The sequence below is a fragment of the Apteryx mantelli genome, chromosome 2 (assembly GCF_036417845.1).
Source record: "Apteryx mantelli isolate bAptMan1 chromosome 2, bAptMan1.hap1, whole genome shotgun sequence".
Taxonomy (NCBI): domain Eukaryota; kingdom Metazoa; phylum Chordata; class Aves; order Apterygiformes; family Apterygidae; genus Apteryx; species Apteryx mantelli.
Window position 1 is genome coordinate 55,628,881 of NC_089979.1, and position 26,615 is coordinate 55,655,495.

The following is a 26,615-nucleotide window of genomic DNA, read 5'->3' on the forward strand; positions in this document are numbered from 1 at the left end:
GCTTCTCAGTTTCCTTATGGATTATGTTAGACTTCATTGTTCTAAATTCTCGGTGTTTGATTTTACCCTGCCTCACCCTGGGCTAATCTAACTCTTCTAGCAGGTAATTCTTTTCTACACAACTTAAAGAGAATGGGAAAAAAAGAGGGAAAAAAATGCCATTTTCTTTCAGCGCATTTGAGGCTGTGCGTAGGTAGCCATGTTGAGATGTGCACCGTTGGGCCTGAATCCCCCAGGCACCCCCGGCCGCTACCTGTTTGTAGCACACAGCGCTGCGCTGCGCTGCACTGGCGTGGGGGTATCTAGGCCTTCCCTTGCTTGCAAACCGAGCTGCGGGGGTGGGAGCTGATGTTCCTCCACTTCTGTTTTTTCTTCTAAAAAGTTGATTCTCAGTTTGTTTTTTTTCTGGAAGAATGTGAATCATCAAGTCTTTCAATGTTCTGGAGGTTTGATTGCTTTTTATTCTGTTTTCTTACTTTTGATACCTGATAATTGTATCATATGAGAAAATTTGTCTGTAATTGCCCCTTTACCTCTGAGGATTTCTTTTCTGTGGCACAATGTTTTATGCCATCTCAGAAATTGATGATTAATACATGTATCATATATGATCACTTGTATTAAAAGATGTTTTAAAATTACAAATTGAATTTGTTAGGATTGTAGATTCATCATTTATAATCTGCATGCCTGGTTTAATTTTCATCTGTGTATTTATTTTACAGGATGCTGTACTTTCGATGAGCCTTTTAGTTCCTGTGGCTATAGTCAGTCAGATGATGATGACCTTAACTGGGATCAGGTGAACACGCTGATAAAGCCCTCCTCAGATCAATGGATGCCATCCGGTTGGTTTCTTTTATTTCACTTTCTTTCTCTTTGATATTAGCTTATGTGTTTATTCAACGTGTCTTGGCGGTATCATTATTAGAATGCTACTTTGTGTAAATCTCTTTGTTAATTGTAGTACACAGGTCCTCAAAGTGATTTTTGTGAGGGATGTTCTGCAAAGTAAAGGTTTTGTTATAGTGTGTTGAGATCTTAGAGGTTAGAAAATAGAAACTGGGAATCACAGAATCACAGAATCACAGAATCGCTGAGGTTGGAAGGGACCTCTGGAAATCATCTAGTCCAACCCCCCTGCTCAAGCAGGGTCACCTAGAGCACGTTGCACAGGATCGCGTCCAGGCGGCTTTTGAATATCTCCAGAGAAGGAGACTCCACAACCTCTCCGGGCAACCTGTGCCAGTGCTCTGTCACCCTCACAGTGAAGAAGTTTTTCCTCATGTTCAGATGGAACTTCCCGTGGTTCAGTTTGTGCTCGTTGCCTCTCGTCCTGTCGCTGGGCACCACAGAAAAGAGTCTGGTCCCATCCTCTTGACACCCTCCCTTCAAATATTTATACACATTGGTAGGCTCCCCCTTCAGTCTTTTATCCAGGCTGAAGAGTCCCAGCTCTCTCAGCCTTGCCTCATCTGAGAGATGCTCTAGTCCCTTAATCATCTTAGCTAGCCCTCCGCTGGACTTGCTCCAGTAGCTCTATGTCTCTCTTGTACTGGGGAGCCCAGAACTGGACACAGCACTCCAGATGTGGCCTCACCAGGGCTGAGTAGAGGGGAGGATCACCTCCCTCGACCTGCTGGCAACACTCTTCCTGATGCACCCCAGGATGCCATTGGCCTTCTTGGCCACAAGGGCACATTGCTGCCTCATGCTTAACTTGGTGTCCACCAGCACTCCCAGGTCCTTCTCGGCAGAGCTGCTTTCCAGCTGGTCAACCCCCAGCCTGTCCTGGTGCCTGGGGTTATTCCTCCCTAGGTGCAGGACCCTGCACTTGCCTTTGTTGAACTTCATGAGGTTCCTCTCCACTCACCTCTCCAGCCTGTCCAGGTCTCTCTGAATGGCAGCACAGCCCTCTGGGGTATCGGCCACTCCTCCCAGTTTTGTATCGTTGGCAAACTTGCTGAGGGTGCACTCAGTCCCTTCATCCAGGTCATTGATGAAGAAGTTGAACAAGACTGGACCCAGGACTGACCCCTGGGGGACACCGCTAGCTACAGGCCTCCAACTAGACTCTGCACCGCTGATCACAACCCTCTGAGCTCTGCCATTCAGCCAGTTCTCAATCCACCTCCCTGTCCACTCATCTAGCCCACGCTTCCTGAGCTTGTCTATGAGGATGTTATGGGAGACAGTGTCAAAAGCCTTGCTGAAGTCTAGGTAGACAACATCCACTGCTCTCCCCTCATCTACCCAGGCAGTCATTCCATCATAGAAGGCTGTCAGATTGGTTAAGCATGATTTCCCCTTGGTGAAGCCATGCTGACTGCTCCTGATCACTTTCTTGTTCTCCCCATGCTTGGAGATGGCCTCCAGGATGAACTGCTCCATCACCTTTCCAGGGATGGAGGTGAGGCTGACTGGCCTGTAGTTCCCAGGTCCTCCTTCTTGCCCTTTTTGAAGACTGGGGTGACATTAGCTTTCTTCCAGTCGTCGGGAAGGCAGAAAGAAAACAGGATTATGTGAAAATGAATATAGAGTAGTACTAGAAACTGGCAGACAGAACTAAATAAAAGGAAAACTCAAAAGGAATCATAAGAGCTAGAACAAAGATGGTCTTAGGTCTTGAAAACAGATATTGAAAGAGATATTAATCAAAATCTGTTCGGAAAAGAAATAGTGAAAAAGGGGTGAGAGGAAAAGGAGAGGAGAGATACTCAGCAACAAAATGTTTCAATGATATTACACTTATTTTTAAAAGACAGTTGTGATAATATTATTTAATGAAGGTCCTTCATGCACTATATGCAATTGAACCTAATTCTATAGCAACAACCCTTGCATTCTGCTGAACTATAAACTTACTCTAGCAGTACACTCATTCCTTTACCACCTCGCCCACACAAATGTGTACACTCTGACCCTTTATTTTAAAATATTCGCTGGCCTAAAATTTATCAATTATTCTTTTTTCAAAAATTCATGATGTTCTTTGGGCATGTTAGAGAGCTTCCCCCCCTGCACTGATCTCCAGCTCCTGGTATGATTGCCTGTAGTCCAGCTCTGAACCTACTTTCGCTGTTAGAGATTGCCTCTCATACACTGCCTGTTACCTAAGAGTGGCCAAAATGAAAACACTTCTAAAAATTCTAATTGTAGCACCATAGGATTTCTGTGTTAATACACCACACCAACTGCTTTATGTTGGTCCCATAATTTAGCAGGGGATTTATGGGCATATAAATACACCCAGAAAGCATACAAGCATTGCTGATGGTTGTGCTGTTGTTTCATTAACATCCATTTCAATTAGTTCTTTAAATCATCTGCACTTTGGGATTTACCTAAAATCCTGTTAACAGTTGCCCTTCCTAAGAAAATGCTCCTTGCTTATTTTGGGGATAAGGGAATTAGGAGATAAACAGCTTGAAACTTTAGGAGTGACTGTATAAACAAAGCTTGAATATAAGCACTTGTCACTTATGTATTAATAAATGCACTATGATGTGCACTAATCAGCCCTGGATACTGTTCACTTTTTAAAATCCCCTCAGCCCTCCTCGCTATAGACTTGTCCCTGTTGCTGTGTACTGTGGACAAGATCATACTGGAGGTTGATGGTTGGGATAAAGTGCCTTTCCCTTCTCTGTTCACTCTCCTCTGGCTGAGGTGGGACCCTAAACTTCAAGACAAATGTTCCTTTCGACTGGGTCCTGGCACTCAATCGTCTGGCTCAACTGCGTTCATCATTCCAGATAAAGAATGTTTTTGCAGATTCTTTTTCAAACTGGCTCTTGTCCAGTGGTCTTGGCGCACACTGCTAAAAATTTTCTGGACTATTTCATTGCTGCTTAATACTGTCTGTCAAGTTGGAGCTAATGCACGGGGATGCATGGCTTATCTTGCTTGCAGCACAAGCTGTATATTCTTTTCCTCAAAGCAGTCAGGCCACTGGAAATGCTCTTCCTCTTCCAAGTTTTATTCATTACTTTCCCCACTTGGTTTTGTGCAAGAGGTTTTCAGTATATGTTACTTAGTCTCCTTGGTAGATAGAAGAGGTTCAGATAGATCTGTGTTCTTGTGATGACCGTAGATTTTTAGATTGATTTCTTTCTTTTCTTTTTCCTCCCAGAACTAAGAGTCCAGGCAAAGTAGGAACTGGTATTTTTATGTATGTCTATGTAATTTTATTTGTCAGGTGTCATTTAGCTTATATTTCTGCCTTTCTGTCAGAATAGAGGACTAAGACAATGTTCTGATGATCAAGTAAAAAGAAATTAAATTTGGAAATACAGCTTCCCAAACTCTAAATACAATCTGTCCCTGCCCGTAAAGGAAGTGAAATTTGCTTTGAGAATCTTGAGTCAGAAAATGAACAAGTTAGTCTGAGGAGAGTTGTGGATATCGATGCCTTAAAAGGTCAAAGGCCTTAAGACAGGGAAAGAAATGCTCAAATTTTTGAAAACAAGAAGCATTGTGTCTGAGGACACGATTCAGTCCCCTGGTGTCTAATTTTTCCTCTTCATTTCATCTAAACAGTTTTTTCCCCGTTCTTGTTCAAATCGTCTTCTTAATGGTTTTAATTAGTTTTCAGTTAGCCTTAGCCAGAGAGTTATGTGATACATTTAAAAAATGATTTGAAGTAGTTTGTCAGCACTTTCTGAGCTACATATTTGAGAAAAAATAACTTCAAATGATAATGAATAGAACATCTTAGATTAATGGTTTGTGGGGAATTCTTGGCTTGACAGCAAAATGCTTTATGCAACGATGTTGTAATACTAGACTGAAACGAGTACTCTCAGTTCAGTAGTCCCTTGTCAGTAGAAAAATTAATGCACATAACATTCCTAATTTCAGGCAATATGCTTCAGTGAATGAGTTGATGTCAATATATAACATTTTGTATAATTTGGTGTCAGTGAGAGGAAAGTGCGCTAGTTATGGCATTTGATTTATTTTATTACACGTGAGACTATTGACAGATAAAGTAGCTGTACTTCAGATAGATAATTATTTTGAATTTAAGTGATATGTTATTTCAGTCGGACAAAATAAATGGCATATGACGTGCGTACTTGTGTGGGCACTTATGTGTATGTGTTTGTTTACACACTATATAGTTATAGTTATCTAATATTGAACATTAATAGTTCTTTGCCAGACTTACAGTTTTTGAAAAACAGGAAGTTATATTAAAAAAATTTCTAAATATTTAGTACAATGGGCTTTAATCCCGGTTGGATTGTTACTGTAGTAGAAATATAATGAGCTCTTGTTACTAAAGTAAGTATAGAGTTAGTGCTTGAATGAGGCTGGTTAATCCACTGCTCTTCTGTTTTAAGGGTGCTGTGAGTCAGCTGGAATAAATGAAGAGGTGGTTCACTTGCTAGTTTCAAGAAGAGTTGTTGTCAGGAAAAAAACTACTAAATTTGCCATTGAAACTGACTTTGTTCTTTTACATTTTTAGTTTTCAAAATGCTGTAGGAAATGTGGCTGTTCCGTTTTCTTAGCTTCTGTCTTTATCCTCTTTTTTTCTGTTCCAAGAAGATATGTTTATAATACTGATCAAAAGTACAATTTTAGAAACAATTATTCAATATTAATGTCATCTTGCATTGTCCTACAGAACTTTTACAGCAGTTACTTTGATATTAATGTGTGTATATAATACACAGTTACAGTTATAATTAATTGTAAACCCTCTAGCTGTAATCTAATAAAGATATTTTCAGAAAAGTACACCAAGATAGTAGCACTTAGGACCTGTTATGAATACTTGATTTCTCATAAAGACATTCCCAGTCCATTTCAACTCTTGGATGCTATTTCTTTTCAGAACTGTTTTGATCACCTTGGACATCAGCACCATTCTTCTGATCCTGCTCATGTCGCATCAGTGTCTTCTTCAGCTTTGGCTTTCTGTTGAATATGCGTGTACAATTTATGCCAGTTCTTGCAGATTTTTGCTACAGACAATCTTTGTGTTGCAGTCTGTCATATCTCTAATACTGCTTGTTTGCATTTGGAATGTAGTTGCAAAGATCGTTCTCCAAACCAGCTACTTTGGCTTTTTTTTCCTAGCTTGGTTTCCCCATCTGTATTGCATCAAATAGAAACTACTCATCTTGATTCTTTTTTGTACCCTCCTTAATTACCTCATACTGAGTATCAATATACCAGTTTTATTTTCTGCTGCACCATGATAACAGCCTTTACTATCTTGCTGGTAAATTTTCAGAGAAAGATCTTTAATTTTTCTTTGATGTTGGCTCATTGTGGGGAAGGTGCTCCCTGTAAACAGTTACATAGCCTTCTTATTATTAAAACTTTCTTTTGTCATTATGCGTATTAAAAGAAGTGATGTGCTTAAATCCCTTCCCATGGTTCTAAGCAGTACCATTTCATTATTTCATTCAGTTATTCCATTTTTTATTTTGCATTTATACAGCAGTCCCTGTTTAGGTTCTGTGATGATGGAAGTAGCAATAAAGAGTCTCCTGGCGCTTTTCTCCCTGCATTTCTAATCTGATTTTTACTTGATCTTCCAGATACTAGTTTCCTTCTCTGATCTATGCCTGCTCTGCTCTCTCTCCATAGTCCTGGTTTTGCTCATGTCCTGTCAAATTCTTCATGGTCTATAAGCATTTTGAACCTGTGGAGTCCCCACAGAGGGGTCCCACAGAGTAGTCTGATACTTTATATTAACACTCAAACTATTGCTTATCCTGAGATGTCTATAGGAAGGAATATGTGCCAAGTGTGTGAGACTGCAGTAGTGAAACATCTCTCTGACTTTTGGTGATCGGTCAGAAGAGTACAGATGCATAAATTGAATCCTGGAAGGCAAGAGCAGAAGAACTGGAAGCAACAGAGCCATTGGTTGGTTGGATAAGGAATGAAAAAATACAGGATGTAAGCTGGGGGAGTGAGTGTGTGTGTGTGAATATACATGTGTGCATATACATATATATGTGCACATGCACATCTGTACACACATTCATGTATGTGCATGTGGGTTTGCTGCTTGTGGTCTGTATGGCAGTTGCTATCAGTGAAGAGACAAGAATTCAGGAACGGAGATCTGCAACACGTGCTTGAGAAGCAATGAGTACCGTTGCATTGAGGGTGATCCTCCCCCTCTACTCAGCCCTGGTGAGGCCACATCTGGAGTGCTGTGTCCAGTTCTGGGCTCCCCAGTACAAGAGAGACATAGAGCTACTGGAGCAAGTCCAGCGGAGGGCTAGCTAAGATGATTAAGGGACTAGAGCATCTCTCAGATGAGGCAAGGCTGAGAGAGCTGGGACTCTTCAGCCTGGATAAAAGACTGAAGGGGGAGCCTACCAATGTGTATTTGAAGGGAGGGTGTCAAGAGGTTGGGACCAGACTCTTTTCTGTGGTGCCCAGCGACAGGACGAGAGGCAACGAGCACAAACTGAACCACGGGAAGTTCCATCTGAACATGAGGAAAAGCTTCTTTACTGTAAGGGTGACTGAGCGCTGGCACAGGTTGCCCAGAGAGTTTGTGGAGTCTCCTTCTCTGGAGTTATATTTAAAAGCCATCTGGACACAGTCCTGGGCAGCATGTTCTAGATGATCCTGCTTGGGCAGGGGGGTTGGATTAGATAATCTCCAGAGGTCCCTTCCAACCTCAACCATTCTGTGATTCTGTGACCATCTGGAGTAGTTTGAGGAATGAGTAGCGTAAGAGTTGAGAAAGCTCACGTGGGTCAAAAAACCCACAGAAAAGAATGCAAACTTCAGATCAAATAGAATTTTCAGATATTTGAGTGCAGTTTGTTAGTTTATATACTGTTGAGATGAGTCTTGTCACTGAAAGCAATGCAATAAGAATTGTACAGATTATTACAAGAAATACAAATATCGTCAGGAGCGAGCTCTGTGTTTGTTATTTGCCGCATATAATTTCTGCTCATATACGTGTATTTTATTCCAAAACATTGTGTTCAGTTGCGTAATATTCTTCTACAGTGTTTCACAGTTCCAGTTCATTTCTAAAGGAAGTAGCATCATTTTTCTTCCATGCAGCAATGGGTTTGATGTCATTAAAGGGATGTCACTGCATTTATAATGAGTCACTGGCATCAGCCTTTCATTCTGTTTAGAGTATTTCAAGATCAATTATAAATCAGATCTTCACAGGCTGCCATTCAGTGTATTGAAAGGATGTTTTGAGCAATAAAGACCTTAATGCTTAATATCATGCTGGTCAAAGCCAGAATGAGGATTCTGTGTGTGCTTTATGAGATGATAATATATAATTTTCATGGTTATATTTAATTTTTTTTCAAAAGGCCTTGTATAGTTATTTGCATCCTGAATATCTAGTGTTGCTAAATGCTTAGCAATGTCTGTGCAGTGTCTGTAGAAAAAGCTTGTTTATATAAATGATTGTTTAAAATGGCCTTTTGATACACAGCTAGCAGATATGCATAGCTAGCAGATATTCCATAAAACAAGATACTGATTTAAAGGACTGTTTGATGTTACAGAATGTGAAGTGGTTGCATGAAGAATGTACATTGTTGTTTAATTGTGCGTAGAAGACTTGTGATCCATTTTTAAAAGCCAGATAAATCTTGAAGTAATCAGTTGGCTAGTCTATATTAAATCCAACTACAGTGTCTTACCGTGTGAAGTTATGGTACTTTGGCTTTTCAGTGTAATGAGTATTTTAGCATTAAATATATTTTAGCATGACATTTTGTGTTCTGTGTTAGCAGGGATGCTTTTGTTCTGTTTACATTTGTGTAGCAGAGAATTCTACATGTTTCTTGCTGAATGCTGTTTCTCCCAGATGACTTTAAATAGCTGCATTTTCTTATTCATTTGAATGCTACCCAGAGAAAATGTAAATTAATATCAAGGTGTGGGAGTTGCACCTTGTTCACTCTGTTCAAGTTACATTTAATTTTTTGTAGAACTTTGTAGACTTGAACCACTAGCATATTAAGCATTTTATTGCACATGCAGCTAATATCTGCAGGCATTAGGAACATGCTTCAGATGACTTCCAGGGAGTCCTTTTCGGTAGGCAGCTCTGACTCACGTCGATGCATTCAAGCTGGTTTCCACTTAACTGCACACGCTTTATCAGATGCTGTCAGTACGGTGCAGCACAGAGCCCAGCGCCAGCTAACCCTAGCGTACACATCTAGCTTGAACCACAGGTTGGGCAGCTTTGAGCTAGCTCCCGGAAAACCATACCCTAAGACTCAGCGAGCAGCGTGCTTAGAAGATTTGTTCAACAACCAAATTAGCGCCACCAGCTATGTTTGATGTGATAGGATTCTCAAAGTCTTTCTTTTATAATTTCTGGCCTGACTTGCAGATTTCAGCACCTGGCCCAAATATGGTATGGATCAAATCAGAGCATTGGGATACGATAGTGCCTAGTGTCTTGCAAGGAGAAAGAAAAGAAAAAATTCTGCTCACTGAGTCAGAACCAGTACTGAAGGACAATGTTCCTAGCTTGCTAACTAGGCAACTAAACAAGTTATTTGAATGTGTATTTCTGCCTACATTTTTATTAGTTTTGAGACAAAATGGTGAGATTAATATGATAATGATGTAGCTAATACAAAGGTATTAAATGTTCTTTGCATGTGACTTCTATTTTACACTTTTTCCCTTCTTTTGGGGAATGAAGTATTTTGAATATAAACAGTGTGATTCCTGAGTTAATGCCCAACATAGAAGACTGACTTTTTTTTCCCCCCGAAGTAACAGGTTTTCTTTAGTATTTATAACTATAATTTACCAGGAGGGATGTAACAATTGCCCTGTTCTCTTATGCATTCAAGTAGCCATCTGATGTTTGCATACAAAATTAAATATATCACAGGGCATGCTGCAACTAGTGGAAATGTATGGGAGACACTATGTTAGAACCAGTCAACACTTGCTAAAGATTTGTAAAAGATGATTGACTGGTAGCTGATGATACCATGAATTATGCGCCTTTTTTTTTTTCTCTCTCTCTCTGAGGAAGCTCTCCTTTTCTGCAGAAGTCAGAGCCTATTTGAAAGGTCTGTGGTATTCTGTTCTCATTAAACCAGAGCTTTCTTAGAGCAACTTGGACAATGAAGTTGCCTGCTGGAAATATTTGTGTAGCACCACACAGACATATCCAAGCCAACACTAGTACTAAGCAAGCCCTCTAGCCTAACTCATTTACTTGCTGCGATTATACTTTTCCTGCTGAGGTTATATGTAACACCTGCCTTAATATATGCTGGGAAGCAGCTAACATAATAAACTAAACACTGAGGCTGGGTTTGAAGTGGATTTCTTATCAATGAACATGTTTAGGATTCCAAAGTTTTCCTGTTACGCGTTGGAAACCCCTTCTCTCTCCCATATTCCACTGATAGTGCCAGACAATATCCTGCTGGTTAAGCATGCCAGAGGCTTGTTTCAGATTTCCCTGCTGAATTAGAAGTGGAAATGCACTGAATAACTGGGCTTTTGCTTGTGTGTTTGTTTCATCTCTCTGGTATGTCCATGATAAATTTATTTAGATGAGGTAGGGGAATCCCAACAGGAGAGGGGAAGAGTGCTTCATCTTGGCGTGGCCAGTAACTAATAGTTAATGTAGTTCTGTCTGGGACTAGGGACAGTTACCTTCTTGTTAGCATCTGATAAACTGGTATTTTTGAACTCAATTATTTTTGTCTGGAAAAGAAAAATTCAGTTAGTTCTGGTGGAGGCCCCACAGAATGTAAATCTTGCCTGTGGGTATGTCTGAAACATGTAAATGTACCTGAAGTAGTTTTAATGTAGGTAGTTTGGGACCCCATAGTAATATAAAGGAAGTGCACATGCTCTATTTGGTGTAGGGTTTCCTAGGTACTCACTCAGTGCTGAAGGCTGTGTTCCTATACCATCACTGCCAAGGGTATCTGATTAAAACCACTGCAGTTTCACCTCCAGTTTCAGCAGACCTTCATTAAGTAGCAATAGAATTTTTGTGCTTGTTTGCCTGGCTGTTTTCTCCTATCGGAGGATGAAAATACTTAGCCAGTTTGAGGAAAGCTGTGACCAATAAAAAGCCTATGAGCACTGTGAATAAACAGTGAGTCAGAGGATGCTCCTTCAGGAACTACACTCTCAGAATTGCAAGATCAGGAGGAAGGGGAATAATCAGAGTATTCCTAAATAAGCTTTTTCTTGTTTAGTAATTAATCTACTGGAAAAAAAAGCGTCTTAATTTCTTGCAGTCTTCAGGGCTTTTCTTTCAGTCTCATGCTGATCCCATTAGATTTCTTCTCATCCATCCTGCCCTTTAGAAATTAATAAAGAGTGGATCAAAACCTTTCATTGCATCTACAGGCTTTAAAGTGTGTAACATGACTGCCTCCATTTCAAGGTCCAAGTCAGTTATTTTCTGAGTTAGCAGTTTGTCTTTTAAGACAGTTCTTCTGTATAAAGAGAATGTAGTCATAGTCACAGTTATAATGCTAGTGAGCATTTCATGGAAGATGGACTCCATCACTCCTCTTTAGGAGCAAACATTATGAATCTTCAGGGAATCATTTTCCTGGCATATTATTTTAAGGCTTTTTGCTGAAATTAAGGAGGGAATTCTTGTCTCGGTTAGATTTATGGGAGATTTTTTTCATCCCCTCTTATAGCACTTAATTTGTTGGCAGGCATTGAAGACTGATAGCATTTTGTTAGCAGCTTGAGCTGTGACTTTAATAAGAGTGGCCAAAAAGTCATTGATTTGAGTGATTTGAGGTAGAGGTCATTAGATGCTGCATCAGAAAGCTATTTGGCAAACCTGTCATTTATGGAGTACTTGATCTTTGGGTTGAATTCAAAATCACTCTGGTGCACAAGGCAGTGATAAAGAAAGCTTCTTCCTCATCAATGTCAAAACCAAGCCCTCATTCTGACCAAAAAAATTTTCAGCATAGTTTAAGAACAACATATTTTTAGCATCTCCTATTGTCTTCCTCCTCTTGTCAGAGGACTGTGTGATTGCAATTACTTCATATACCTTAGTCAAACCGTATAGGAAATACTCCATGTAATATTTCTAAATCTGGTACTCAGTAGCAGTAGCACTGAAAAAATATCTAAAAAAAAAGGCATAGAGTGGGAAATATTTCCAGATTTTCTTCACTTAGTGTGTGGGCATAAACAATATTTTTCAATCAAAGTAATTGGATCAGCCAAAAGCAGTGCATTTAGGAGACTATATATAGTCACTTAGAACTCCTACTTGCAGTGTGTCTTTAAGTGTCTCCAGACTTCTACACTTTGGAGTTCTGCTCGCTGGCTGTGGACAGTTATGTGGCTGTCTATCAGGTGGCAAAGGTGGCTGCTGAGCTAGGTTAGTATACAAACAAAATGGATGGATTCTATTTTGTCTTGAATTTAAGTCTTCTTGTATTTGAAGCAACCAGATTTTTCAAAATATCAGACAGTCTTAATTTCCTTGTATATGTTTGCAGAACTCTGCACTTGGAAAAGAAGCAATTAAAATGCTTTCATGAATTCCATGGGCTGAATTAAAGAGCTCCGTACTTTTGTTCTCAGTGTTAAAGCAATATAGTTATTTCCCTCACCAGCTGAAATAATGCATTCTTCATCTAGAAGTCACAACATCTCTAATCAACTGTATTTCAGTAGCACAAAGGAAAAAAAAAATACTGTCTGGACCTCATTGAAAATTTAATGATGTACACAACCATTTAATTATGAGAAAACAGGTGCAGATAATTATCCAAGTCATAATGTTGCAGTAGCTAATAACATCAAATATTTGTGATAATTGCATGCAAGCAATTGATGATCACGGTTCTATGCTTCGCACATGATACATCATTAAAAATCATTTTGGAATACATACATATTCATATTAGAACATGGAAGCTACAGATGCACTTTTCTTAGCAGTGACTCCATATAGTATATTTTTTGTGTTAAGTTCAAATACTATTGCATTGCTACTCAAAAATTCTACTATTTTGTTTTTCTCCTTACCCAAAGGAGGAGAAACATCCTTTTGCAAAAGCTGTGAGTTCTTGCTTTCCCCCATACTCTTATACTCTCTATCTCTCCTAGATGTCACAGTCAACTCTTGTGTCATTCTAGTTTCTGTTGAAGCATGACTGCACAGGGTATCCTTCACAGTTCATTAGTTGCTGTTATGGCATTCAGCTCTTCCTGACACCCCAAACGCTTTCAGATCAGAAAAGAGCAAGAATAAGACCTAGACCCACAAAAGGAACTTAGGAACCCACAGTAGGATGGGAGTGGAATTTAGCTGCACAAGTCCAAAATAATGATTGTGGAAACTCCTTGAGGGTAGCGTACCGTGGTGCACTGTCACCTATTCCTGGAAGCACCTAAACAACATATATGTCATGCTGTAAAGTAGGAGTTCTCCAAGTGCCTAGTAGTGCGTATGAATTTGAGCATGTTAGCATCTGTCTCCAGCCTGAACTCAGAAGTTAGATGTTCTTCCCCAGAATGTCTGTCTGCTGCAATTGCACAAGAAATATCTCAGGCATGTAGTGACAGTATGATGATCCTTAATCTATTTTCTTTTTTTTATGTCATGAAGGCCACAAAAGAAATATGGGAGGGGAGGCAGGGATTTGAGAGAGAAGGCAGTTGTTTCTTTGCATAGGACCTGTGTGATCGGAGCACTGCTCAGAGAAGTTGGAGATGCTCCTCTCTGAAGGCTTTTTTCAGTTTTTATCTTGCAGTTGTCAGGGGAAGGCCCTATCCACAAGGTGAAAAACCTTGTTAGTCATGAGCCCTCCTTTTGCACATGTGCTACTGCGGAAGAGCAGTCAAGGTGGGAACTCAGTCTATAGAAGAGAAATGAAGAATTGTCAGGCCCCTCGAGAAGGCTCTAGGAGAACAGCAGGTGAAGAGGGGTGAGTCTTCAGTTCCAGTCCTTATGTCCACAGCATTTTAATAGTTTTCAGTTAAAAGTAACTAGAGTTGAGTCCTATTAAGTGGCAGGAAGCACTACCCCTATATTTGGCAAGGAGGAGCCCTATCCAGTCACTGCAAGAAAGGACTGGCTTTCAGAAGCAGCTTCTGAGTTGTTTTGTATCTGGCGTGGGGCAAGGTGCTTTCCTATGAGCCCGTAGGATACCCAAAGAAAGGGATTTTAGCCTTGCCACTTTCCTGGGCATTTCCTCATTAGGTTTCCCTACTAGGCAGCTGCACACCAAAAGTGCTAACCTTCAACAGGTCCATGCTGGGTTGACCGGGAGGCCGTTCTGAGGAGGGCTCTCCCCGAGCAGTGGGGTACGGTGCATGGACCCTTGAGTTAGTACCTGTGGGCGCTGGTGAATCCAAATCACACAGGGCAGGACAGCGCGAAGATGCTAGCACAGTTCTGGAAGGCCATGGCATAGCAGCATTAGCCAGGATTTCAGGCTTGAAACAAGAAACCCTCATGCCCTAGAAAAGACTTGGTCAGCTGCAGCATGAGGTTCATGTGCACAACATGCTCCATGAAAACTCAGGCAGCCTAAGCCTCTGGCACTTTGCAGTTAAGTAATTTGATGTGGCACAGATAAAGAGATTCAGTTTCTTTCAGTACTGATATTTAGGTCTTGTGAGCTGTGGTGTTTTTCTCGCCACATTTAATTTTAGCATGAAACATCCCATACAATATTGAAAGGATCACTGAGGTGTATAGAGTATTAATTTTGTTAATACAAAGTTAGGGTGTTTGTCAAGGCAGGAAGTTGTTTAGAGAAATAACTTTTTGTGGGAAATGTCAATTCAGGCATTTTACTTACGTGACTTGCAAACTGGCAGAGATCACTTGTGCTGAACAGCAGCAATGTTCTGACTCAGCAGCAAGCGGGTCACAAAAGATCTGCTCCAAAATAGATTATATCTTGAATCTGAAATCTGTAATTATTATGGTCTGCTGAAAGATATTTAGCAATGCACATATGAAGTTATCCAGACATGAATAAAAAGTTTTGTGGTTTTGTTTCCCTTTAATGAATTTACCTTAAAAGTTCCAGGAAAGAGCTCCTTCGAGAGCTTTTATTTACCTATTTCATTTTCAATCAAATAAAAATACTCTTTTGGGAAAGCCATTCTACACCTGTAATATGGAGATAAAAATTGATACTGCAATAATGCATCAACCACTAGAGCACTGCTATTTATCTTCTCTATTTGGCAAATAGAGCCCCCCCTGCTTAAGGGAGTGTAGATAAGCCTCCTGTATAATCTCAGGTTGGTTAGTTTCTTTCACTGGTGAATTTTACTCATATTAAGAAGAAAAGTGTTTGAATGATATAACCTGGGGACACTGTTTTAATAGGTAGCCTGCTTATCTTCAAATGACCTGTTTTATGTTGAAGCTGTATGGTTTTCTTTTTTCCTGCAGTTTGAGAGCCAGCTAGCCTTACACTAGTACTATAAGGCTAAAGCCTAACAGTAGTCCCAAACACAGAATTTCTGTATTACTGTGAAATAAGAGTGTTTTGTAATGAGAGCAGAATTTAATTGCTAAGAGGCCTATTGTTCATTTTTGTTAATTCAAAGATTTGTTACTTCAAGATTCTCTTCTCCTTCCTATTCTGTCTGGTTCATGCACCGTAATGCTTCTTGAGAGAATACATTTATTTGCAAGAATTTCATTCTCTTTGCCTTCTGCTTCAAGCTTAGTCTGTGCATGAGATTTCTGTGGTCAGGGAGTTCTCACAACATTTCTCTAAATTCTGCTGGATATACTAGCCACAGACTTTAGTCTCTGTATCAGCTGTCTTGTTGGTTTTTATATGCCAGATTTCTCTCCTTGTTGCTGCTAACTCTAGATGCTTTTTCTAACCATTATTACTTTTCACAAATTGATTTCCTAACTAAAGCTTTGTTGGTGTACTGCGTTTTAGCATATCAATGATGTGAAGTCTAGGGAAGTACAGAGTATCAAATTCCCTAGAGGATTCTGGGATATCCCTTTTTTACTTAAGATAGTTGCCTGAGCTTTGCTTTTGCTATTAAAATGTGTTCCTTTATGTTTTTCCTCGTTTAAAGAAAATTTGATGGAACATTTGAAGATAGGTCTAAAAAAGCACACACATTAATATTTATGGCTGCGTGTATTCCAGCTCCAGAAGGCCTGACTAACAACTGGATGTAACCACATTGATTATTTTCAGTACATCTGCTGAGGCACAGGATATTCTGAGCAAGGTAGCTGGCTCTACTTTGAAATGAGCACATGAAGAGACTTGGCTTCCAAACACACAACTGCATTCATTACATTCGAGATAAATGGTTACAGTCTGCTTTTTTTTCAGGGAATAATTCAGTACTTAATACAAAGTTTCATAACACGTGCCTGTTCCCATGTCAAGGTTAAATTGTGAAAAAGTATGTTTTTAGAAACAGATACCCTCTTTTCTGCAATTTTTTTGGTTGCTAATTAAGTGCAGATAGCAGATGACAGCAAGTTTAGCCCTCGTCTGATATTCTTTGTCTACAATTCTGAAGTTTGTTACACAAGACGTTTTAATTATAGCACAGTAATTAAAAGTATAATTACTGTTTTTCTTTGTTTAGTACATTCTTTGTTTGGTACCAAAAAGCATTTCGCCTCAACTATTCTCATGGTCTTTCAAAAGAGCCAAATCTCACTGCTGGAAATGAAGTTTCTGCATGAATCTTAAAATGTCTTTTTTGGAGAGAAATGTTCTATTGTATTAAAATAAAACAAAACTTCCCCATGGAAGCTGTGAGGACAACATACTTGAAACTTGAATGACGCACGTTGATTTTTAGTAATGCTTTATATCAGACTAGGGGCTGAAGCTGAATTACCATGACCTCATCCATCACTGCCATTGAGTTCACGTTGACTAAGTTTGGTATATGCAAATGTTTACAACTAAAGTTGTAAGGGAATGTATTTTGTGAGTATATGCTGCTTGCAATTCAGAATAATGATAAACTTTTAAGAGGAGAATATGGTAAAATATTGTTTCTGTATCATCCTTTCCTCTCCTGATCTCTTCCTACTCCCCCTCTGCCCCTGCATACTTTTTCTGTATCAACAAAAAAAAGAGTAGCCTGTTCTGTGTAGTTATTTTACCTTAATTTGGGGGATTGTGTTTACATCTCTCTGTTACATTGAGGAAATGTAAATGTAGTTTTAGTCTGTAGTTGCAAGGGGTTTATAAAGATCCTTGAAACATTTTTGCTTTGAGACTTGGATAGGAATGTACTTGATTTTATCCAAGTTCCTCTGGGAGAAGAGAAGTATTTTGTTTTCTGTTTCTTTACAAGGAACCAGGGAACATACTACATATTTTACTATTCTACACACTCAGCCAACAGCACTTTCCAAATATATGTATTATTTCTTGTCAACAAGATCAGCAAGATTAGAGTATTAGGTTTCTTCAAAAAAAATCACAAAACCAACCAAACAAACCCCCCAAAATCCAACCCTACCAAATCTACTCCAGTCTTTGTTGAAAACAGTTAATAAAACAACCAGTTTCATACAAACAATTATATAATGAAAATAGTATAATATTGATATGCAGGTTATATAACATATACCAGCTGTTACCATACAAATAACTAAAGAAAAAAATTCAAGGCAATAAAACTCTAACATGATTGTACGGAGTCGTACTAGGCATTGTCACTAAGGTGTCACTAAGGTGGGAGCTTAAGCTTCTCTTCCTGTCTAAAACTTTTTTTGACTACTAGAGGTCAGTAAGACTAGTAAAGAATCCTGATTTTCTCTGATCTGCTTACTGTAGGATTCATAGCACCTATCCCCAAAGGACTTCGTATTGCCAAAGGCAAGATACTGAGCGCTGGGATAGATTGACATCGAATCCACCCTAGTACTGGTGTCCCCAACTGCAGTTTGCTGTGCCCCTCAACAGAAAGGGGAGAGGAGCTCAAACATTGCTCAGACTTAGTGCTCAAAGGCAAGCTGCTCTCAGAGTTTAAGCCTTCTTAATTAGCTAAATCACATTCTAAAAACACTTGGTTACTTAAGCATGCACGAAATTTTTAAATTACAGGATCAGCTTTTTCTTAAACCTTTCCTGAGTGTTAGAAATATTAATGAGATCAGAGGCAAGACACTTTCAGCACATGTACAGGGATGTGACTTCGTTAACATTGGCTAGGGGAAGAACAAATACAGCCCATAAGTCTAGAAAAGGATGCTTGAAAAAAAAGTGCTAGAAAAAGTACTTGCACTTTTTACTATCTGGTGGTAGGTACTGGGTTGCTTTTTTAGTGTCAGGCAGATCTGTTAATTTTCTGTTTCACAGAGCACTCCGACCATTGGCAATCAGCATTTAAGACTATTTCAAGACACCCCGCAATTAATAAATGTTGTCCCTTTTCACCTTTGGCAGGAATCAGAGGAATCTGTGCACAATAAGCAGATGAAGATGATATTTTGGTCTGAGCAGGGCATGTCAATAAAATAATGTTGTGGTCAATAGAATTGATACCTCCTGGAACAGAATTTGTAGGGCAAGGGACTTGGGGGAAAGAAAGAAAAAACAAAACAAAACCAAAGAAGAGCATCCAATAAGAAGCTGTAACTCTGTGTTTTAATATTCATTCAAGTCTAATGAATATTAAGTTTTTCTGAACAGTTCTGTCTAGTATTTTCCAGTAGTTTCTTTTTTACTAAAGCAATTTAAAGTTGAAATGAGGGCTTCTTGGCTTCTGTCAAATGCATCTACCTTGCTAATCCTGAAAATACCTTTTTTTAACAATTTGAAATGCGATCATATAACTCTAGCTTTTAGAAGACTTTCCAGACCACATTATACTTTCAACTACTATTTTCCTGTCCTATGAGATCATCCTTAGAAAAAATGTAGTAGGCTGCACAGCTATTCTTTTCCGTCTTGGAGGTGGACCCATATCTTGATCGCACCTAGTTTTCTTCATGTGTCATTAGCAGGAAATCCAGGAGGGCCATGAAGGTTTTGCTGAAGATAGATGAAGAATCAGCAGTTGTGGGGATGGAGAAAGCTTTCTTGCATCAGCTTTCTCAGCCTAAATTCATTAGCAGGTAGCTCTCGAGCTGTTGTCCTCCAAACATGCAAATTGTGATGAAAGTGTTTAACTTTGCTGTAACTGCTTTTGCAGAAGATCCAGAACAATAGCTCTTTGTTTCAGTAAGTGCTATCTTGCCCGACAAATGTGGTCTTTTCAATGTCAGCGTTGGCTCGGCATTTCACTCCTTATCAAGACTTGCACAACAGGAGAGGAAGTGCCTACGTCTGGATTTCCTGTGCATGAGCTGGGAAGATGTCTGTTTTTTAAGCAGTAGTTTCACACACGCTTACAGTAACTAACCTGACCAACCCTCCGTGTCAGGGTGCAGCGAGGAGCGGTGTGAGGCAGTTGCTCCATGGGGGACGGGGAGCTGGGGGTGGCCCCGGCGCAGGCACCCTGCCACCACAGGACCTGCCCACAGCGGGCAGAGCCGGGGCTAGGATTGGGGTCCAGCAGCAAACTGTGAGCTGCATACAGGGTCCCTCCTGGGGCTCCAGTCATTAGTGCACTTGTGACCTGACACCCTTCTTCCCCCCGCCAGCAAAAAAAAACCCCAAAGAAAACAAAAAAACCTCTGGTTCCTGATCTGGGTTTTTGTGCAGCCCCATAGGATGGAAATAAACAGGAGGGAGCAGTAGGAATCTGTGGACTGTTCTGAGTAGCAACTCTGGCCCGCAGTTGCTTAAAGTGCGGTTTAAACTGTGGCCTGATTTGCCTAATTGTTTAGCTATCTGGTCATTTGAGTAAAGGGGCATGCTCAAATTAGTTTTTCTAATGGGAGACCTTACAAAATTTTTAAGAAATACTGGGCTGCAGAGGTAGGCCTTGGAAGGCTTACTAGCCTACTTTCTGTATTTCTACCGGTTATTACCTGTTAATCTATATTACCTACCTATCAAAAGCAGTTGAAAAAATTCTTTGCCCATTTCAAAAAACTCCATTTGACTGTAACAAAAGTTCATGGCACACCTAGAGAAGCTAAAGGTTATTGAAGGTTATGCATTTAAGTACATCTCTTGAGAAAAGACCTTTTCATCCTTCTGTCAGCATGCTCTCTTTCCATTCAGTAAAACTGGAAAATAGTTTATCCCTACTTTAATTAAAACAAGCAAGCAAAACAAAGAAAAAACAGAAAAAGGTGATACCAACAAGATGTTTCCTGTGAGTCAACCAATAAAAGTGTATTCCCTCAAGGCAAGTTGGTGACTTTGGCATCTTTTAAGACTGCTAATGCCAGATTTTGCTTCTTGCTATGGAGAAAACATTTTGTCCACTTCCAGCTTCAAGTAATAATAAATTATTGTCCGCTGTGGCCAAATACATACAAGCTTCACTGAGTTTGTTTACAACATAACATACCCATCAAATAAATAACAGTAAATGTAAACTTAAGCTGAAGAGATCTGGACTCCTAGAGTGTCCTGTGCAAACTAGCAAAAGTGACATAGAAGTTCATATTTTCTGTCTAAGCCTTTTTAAAAAAAATATTTTAAACTCATCTGTGGTTCTGTAGTAACACCTATTGCAGGGTTAATTGCACAGATGTCTTGGTTAGGGATGTTGTTCTAGCTGCTACTTCCGTTATTCCCGTCATCATCAAAGTTTTTCTCACCAACGTGCATCACAGTATTACACATCACTCGGAAAGAAACACCAGGGAAATTCCCTTTGCATTCTGGGTGTGGAAGGGTGAGTTTAGCCAAAGAGGTGCATTAGGCAGCTGGCATTCAGAGTCACCTGGGCCCGAGCAGCAGCACATCTTCTGGAGTGAACAGCAGTTTGTGGGAGAGTAGAGGGTATTTAGCTCCGGGTGGATGAATTACTCTTTGCTTGGGAAGTTACATTATGAGAAATATTAGGTGTATAGCTAACTTGCCTGTTTCATAACATTTTCAGCATTAGCAAAACTTAGGTTTATTTAAGACCCACAGAACTGGAAACAGTGTTAGTGAAACAGTGTTGGGAGGGGGAAGCTGACAAGCATCCGTGCTCGCAGTGCTTTTGTGTCCTTCCTGAAAGTGAAGTCGCATCCCTAACTTGGAAGGATGAGTGCTGCTGCTGGTGCTTTTCGAAATACATTTGTTTAAGATAACATTGGGAACCGTGTCTAACAGCTGTCTCTCACCATATGCTCATAGAATAATTTAGGTTGAAAGGGACCTTAGGAAGTCATCTCATCCAGTATTCAAAAGCAGAGTCAACTTTAGAGTTAGATACTATCTACAGCATTTTGACTTACTTCAGGAAACTTGGCTCAAAACAGTGATGTCTGCCATCAGATACAACTATTTTAGCTGTGTTCATTGATTCAGTAATGGCAACTGTTGCTATGCTAATCCTCCACAGAGTTCTTTCGGGCTGATCAATTCAGCATGAACAATGTTAAGACTAAGTAGTCTTAGTCATGCTCTGTCTGATCTACTTGCCCCTTCCCTGAACACATCATGGGGGCATACAAATACAGCTGTCTGCTCACTCAAGCCACCTCACCCAACTTCTCTGAACTGTGGAAGAAACACCAAACTTGCATGAGGTGCAAGTTTACATGTTTTTTTATGTTAGAAAGAAAAATTGACAAAGAAATTGAGTTTCTTTAATCTCTGTGTTTTTAATAAGGAAATAGACTATTCCAGTTATTCAGACTGATCTTGACCTCTGTTTATCCAGTATAACAGTTATTTCCAAGTGGTACATCATTCACCGCATCTGTTTAAATGTTTGCCATGGAGAACTTTTGTAATAATGCATTAGAATTTAATTTTTCAAGACTCTTTTTCTAATAAATGTCATGAGCACCTCTGAGACAATGCATCAAATAATATGCAAATTCCTTTTCAGGAAATTATTTGATGCCCCAAACTAGTTTTGACAGTGTTGTAAAATAGACTATGTATTTTTTCCTTCCACTAGAACTGAAGACTTAAGAGGAAAAAGAGTTGTAAGGGTGCATACTCATCTTTGTTATGGGTAAACGCGACAAATTGACAACCACTCGGGCCGGGTTGCATAAATTCCAATTTAATAGAATAATTGAGCAAGTCACAAGTAAGCAAAACAGCGCTGGGCGGCCGGGGAGTCTCCTGCTCCACCAACGGCGCGCGCGACCCCCCGCTCACAGTCCCCTTATATGCCTGTAACTTCTGTGGTTGCGCCGGCTGTTGCTGGGGGGGGTCGGGATGAAAGCTGGCGTCTTCCTCTGCGTTGTACGTGGTGCCTTTCAGGTCACGCGCATACATTTCACAATACAATATCACTCTGCTGACTCAGTACAATCACTGTGGTGATAGCCAGTACTTAGCACCTAGTTTCATGGTAAAATCACTTCACGAGTTGATGTAACAAATTATTACCTATCACAATCCCCCCTTTTTGTTTTGGTCCTTTTTAATTTGTTCATCAAATCGAACAACAGCCTCCTGTGCCAGGAGGAGCATAGGGTTATGCTTACTCTCATCTTCATTCAGTTGTTCATATTGACTTCTTATCAACAGTAGGTGGGCAGCTTCGAGTCTGCTTTTAGCTAAGTTAATTATTCTATTTACTATACAGGGTCCGAAGGTCAACACAAGTACTAATAAAGCCAATGGACCCGTGATTGTAGACAATAGGGTTGTTAGCCAGGGAGAATGACTGAACCATGATTCATACCACCCTTGCTGGGCTTCTCTTTCCTTTTTACGTCTTTCAAGGCCTTCTCTCAGTTTCGCCATAGTATCCCTGACAACTCCTGTATGATCTGCATAAAAGCAACATTCTTCTCCTAGGGCTGCACACAATCCTCCCTGTTGTAAAAATAAAAGGTCCATCCCTCTTCTGTTCTGTAACACCACTTCTGATAGTGATGTTAACGACTTTTCTAAGGCGGTGATGGATTTTTCTATTCGTTCTAAGTCCTCGTCCACAGCTGCCCTTGGGTGCTAAGGCTCTGCTGTTGTATCACTAAGGAGGAAATTCCGGTTCCCGCTCCCACTGCCCCGAGGCCCAGTAAGGTGGCTATAGTAATCGCGGTGACTGGTTCCCTCTTTACTCGGACCGGATGAGGGGTGTCCCAATGATCGTACATCACTTTTTCCGGATGGTACAAGATCCTGGGGACTACTTCTACTTGTATACAATATTCTCGGGACTCATTAAGCACCCTTAAGGAGACACAAGGAGTCAGGCCGGTTTTTGAGCATATCCATCTAGTTCCTTTGGTGGGAATAGCCCATCCATTTTTAGGGATGTGGTTTTGCAATGATATAGATCCACACAGCTTTTTCTTTGATTTTGGCACTTTGCCAATACACATTCCTATTCCTGTAACTTGCTCCATAGTCAATCCCTTCTTCTTATCTTCCCATTGACACTGTGAAGCTGGATCATTGCTTAAGGTATATGTTATATTTACTCCTATTGCTTCATAAAAAGGGGGTCTTATGTCGTAGCATAACCAGCAATGGGTAGTTATACTAGGGGTTGTAGCATTTAATACTTTGTAGGTTGCTTGCACAACCTTCTACAGAGGATTGTCTATCCTCTCTGTGGCTTTACTTTCTGAGATTACAACAGTATCTTTCGAGGTGGGGTGATTCATAGGAATACTTGTCGAATTCATGATCGCACCCGTTGGTTGGATTCCTGATTCTACTCCCTTAACAACTAAATTCGGCCCTATTGCTTGAGGAGTAGGTCGCACACTTTCTTTCTTTATGAAAATTAATCCACCTCTATCGGTCCCGGTCTCCCAGTACCAGACTCCCCAGGTCTTTCCCAAGAACCATCCCGGATCTTCCGGACGGGTGATATTTATCATTAAATATTTACAAGTTCCCAGGGGGGTATAGTGGGGACTTCCCCGATACCCCAGCTGGAAATCCTCTTTAGGGGGGATACACCCAGAAGGCCCCCATTTTACTGATAAAAACTTATCTGATCCTGCTCCTGGAGTCCAATCAGAGGCTATAGTTTCACATCCCCAATAAGCACAATAATAAGAGTTTACAGTATCCTTGCCCAGGATTAGAACTAGGACAAAAGTAAAACCCCATATGATCTAGACATGGTTCAATAGGCACCAACTCACATAAAGTAGCTGTGAATGTAGGACTCCCGGGTACACTTCGTACTTGGATCACTGTTTGATCCTCCCACCTTATTAATGACCACTTAAGGGGTTGGTGTATATTATGTTCCCCCTTTGATTCGTCTTCCTAATAAGCCTAGCACAATCATCTTCCAGAGGAGTAGTGGACCCGTGGCTGGGCTAACAGATATTTTACGAACCCTTAATGCCTTGGAGGGGCGATCCGTGATGCCAAGTGTCTCTGGGACTTTAAAGAGTCTGGGCCTTACAATTTTGGGTATCCCTGCTTAGGAGGTGGCTTGTCGGCCTCGATCCCCACAGTTTCTATACGTCTCTGTCTCCTCTGCCTACTCTTTTGCTCAGAGCAGCAGGGTGTACCGTCTTCTCAACAGCAGCCGTATTCTTCAGGGGAACCTCCTGTATGAGCTTTTTGGATTTTTAAACGCTTCCCAGTTCTCCAGAGTGACACTCAACATACGGCACGGTCCACCTACAATTGGTGTTTTCAATTTTGGCCTTATGTGATCGGGGTGGTTGGCGTAGGTACAACCTTTCTCTGGTTGTACCCCTTTAGCAAAAGCTTCCCACCATTCCACCGATCTTTTCTTGAGATCCCTTTTTAATGTCAAATGGGTCAATTTGCCATAACAAAGGCGACAACTGCCGCTAGGGAGGTACCCGTGCTACCAATGAGTCCACTACTTCTCTTTACAAATCCTATATTTATAACACACAAAGGGATAACAAATACAATGTGAGGTTTTACAAAATGTGGTCTTACTTATCGAGGTTTCTAGGTTTCTTCTTAAAGGTTACTTTTAAATTGTCCGGGTTTCCAAAGGCTTCCCACGATGATTCTGAGATCGGCCCTTTAATTCTGCTGGCATGTGTCCATCCTCGCTCTGCAGTGCGAATAGCAGTGTCTGTGGTAAGCAAGACAAGGAAAGGTCCCTCCCAGTGGGGAGTCAAGGATGAGTCTTTCCAGGTTTTAATTAAAACCTTGTCTCCAGGGTTAACTCGGTGAATGGCTACATCTAGTGGAGGTCTCTGTACTATTAGTCCTTTCTTTATCAATTCTTGTCTTCTCTTCATAAGCTCTGTAATATATTTCTGTAATAATCTCTCTTCTGCTTTAGGATGTTCTTTTGGTATTTCTAAATCATATGGCATCCCATATAACATTTCAAAAGGGGAGACTCCTGTGTCAGTTCTGGGCTGAGTTCGTATATTCAACAAGGCTAAGGGTAAACACTTGATCCAATTCATCTGGGTTTCCATCATTAGCTTCGTTAACTGTTTTTTTTTTTTTTTTCCCCATTCATCCTTTCTACCTTTCCCGAACTTTGAGGATGCCAAGGAGTGTGATGCTCCCACTTGATCCCTAAAGGATCTAATGTTTCTTTAATGACTTTGGATGTGGCCCCCTGTCTGAGTCTATGACCGATACATTCCCATACCGGGGTATGATGTTTTCTAGCAATATCTTGGCTACCGATTTCGCAGTAGCTCGGGCTACGGGAAAGGCTTCTATAAAGTAAGTTAAATGATCTACTATAACTAATAGGTATTTATACCTGCCCACTTTCGGGAGTTCTGTAAAGTCAACCTGTATTTTCTCAAATGGCCTCTTGGCTATTGATCGTCCCCCTGGGACTTTTTCTCTGAGGTGTTGCTTGTTAACCTTCTGACAGGTCAAACATTCTCCCACTAGTCTTTTTGCTATGTCATATATTCCAATGCACATATACTTGGTTCCAAACTGGTCTACTAATGCTTGCACTCCCCAATGAGTCTGTCGGTGGAATTCTTTCATGATTCTCCAAGCCACACCTTTGGATACAATTTCTCTATCATTGGGCAACACCCATTTACCTTCTTTTTCTAGGGCTCCTATCTGTCGTAATTTATCTGTTTCCTGTTTAGTAAAACTCATCCTGGTATCTAGCTTATCTTGGCCCTCTTTTCCTTCAGACAATAGGTGTAAAGCTGCCTTTCTTGCCTCTTCATCTGCTAGATTATTTCCCCTTATGTGGTAAGATGTGCCCTTTTGATGGCCCCTAACGTGTACTACCGCGATTCTCCGAGGTCCCCTCAGAGCTTCTAAAGTTTTTCTAATTAATTTTTCGTGCACTAAATTCTTCCCTTGCGAATTAATCAGTCCTCTTTCTTCCCATATTTTCCCAAATGTATGTACTACTCCATAAGCGTATTTAGAGTCGGTGTATATAGTCCCTATTTTGCCTTTTAAAATTTCTAAGGCTCTAAAAACCGCATACAATTCACAAGCCTGGGCCGACCAAGTTTTGTCTAGGGGCCCTGATTCTATTAACTAACCATCATATCTCGGCCCAGTAAATTATATTCAGCTTCGGGAACTAATAAAAAGGATCCCACACTTAATCGAGAGTCTGATTCTATTTTCACATTTTTAATTACTGGGACCTTAAAGGGTTCTCCTTTAGCTCCTATCACTTGTAGTTTCTCTGGGGATGGTTTA

At 40.4% G+C, this 26,615-nt stretch overlaps 1 protein-coding gene across 6 annotated transcripts in view; it reads left to right on the forward strand.

The window, feature by feature from the left end:
• PTPRM (protein tyrosine phosphatase receptor type M) overlaps positions 1-26,615 on the forward strand; it is a 504,474-nt gene that overhangs the window by 113,364 nt on the left and 364,495 nt on the right. For all 6 annotated transcript variants that reach the window (XM_067290684.1, XM_067290685.1, XM_067290688.1 and 3 more), the window contains exon 2: positions 726-848. In XM_067290684.1, coding sequence (XP_067146785.1) covers positions 726-848 — 123 coding nt within the window. The remainder of the gene's footprint in view (positions 1-725; positions 849-26,615) is intronic.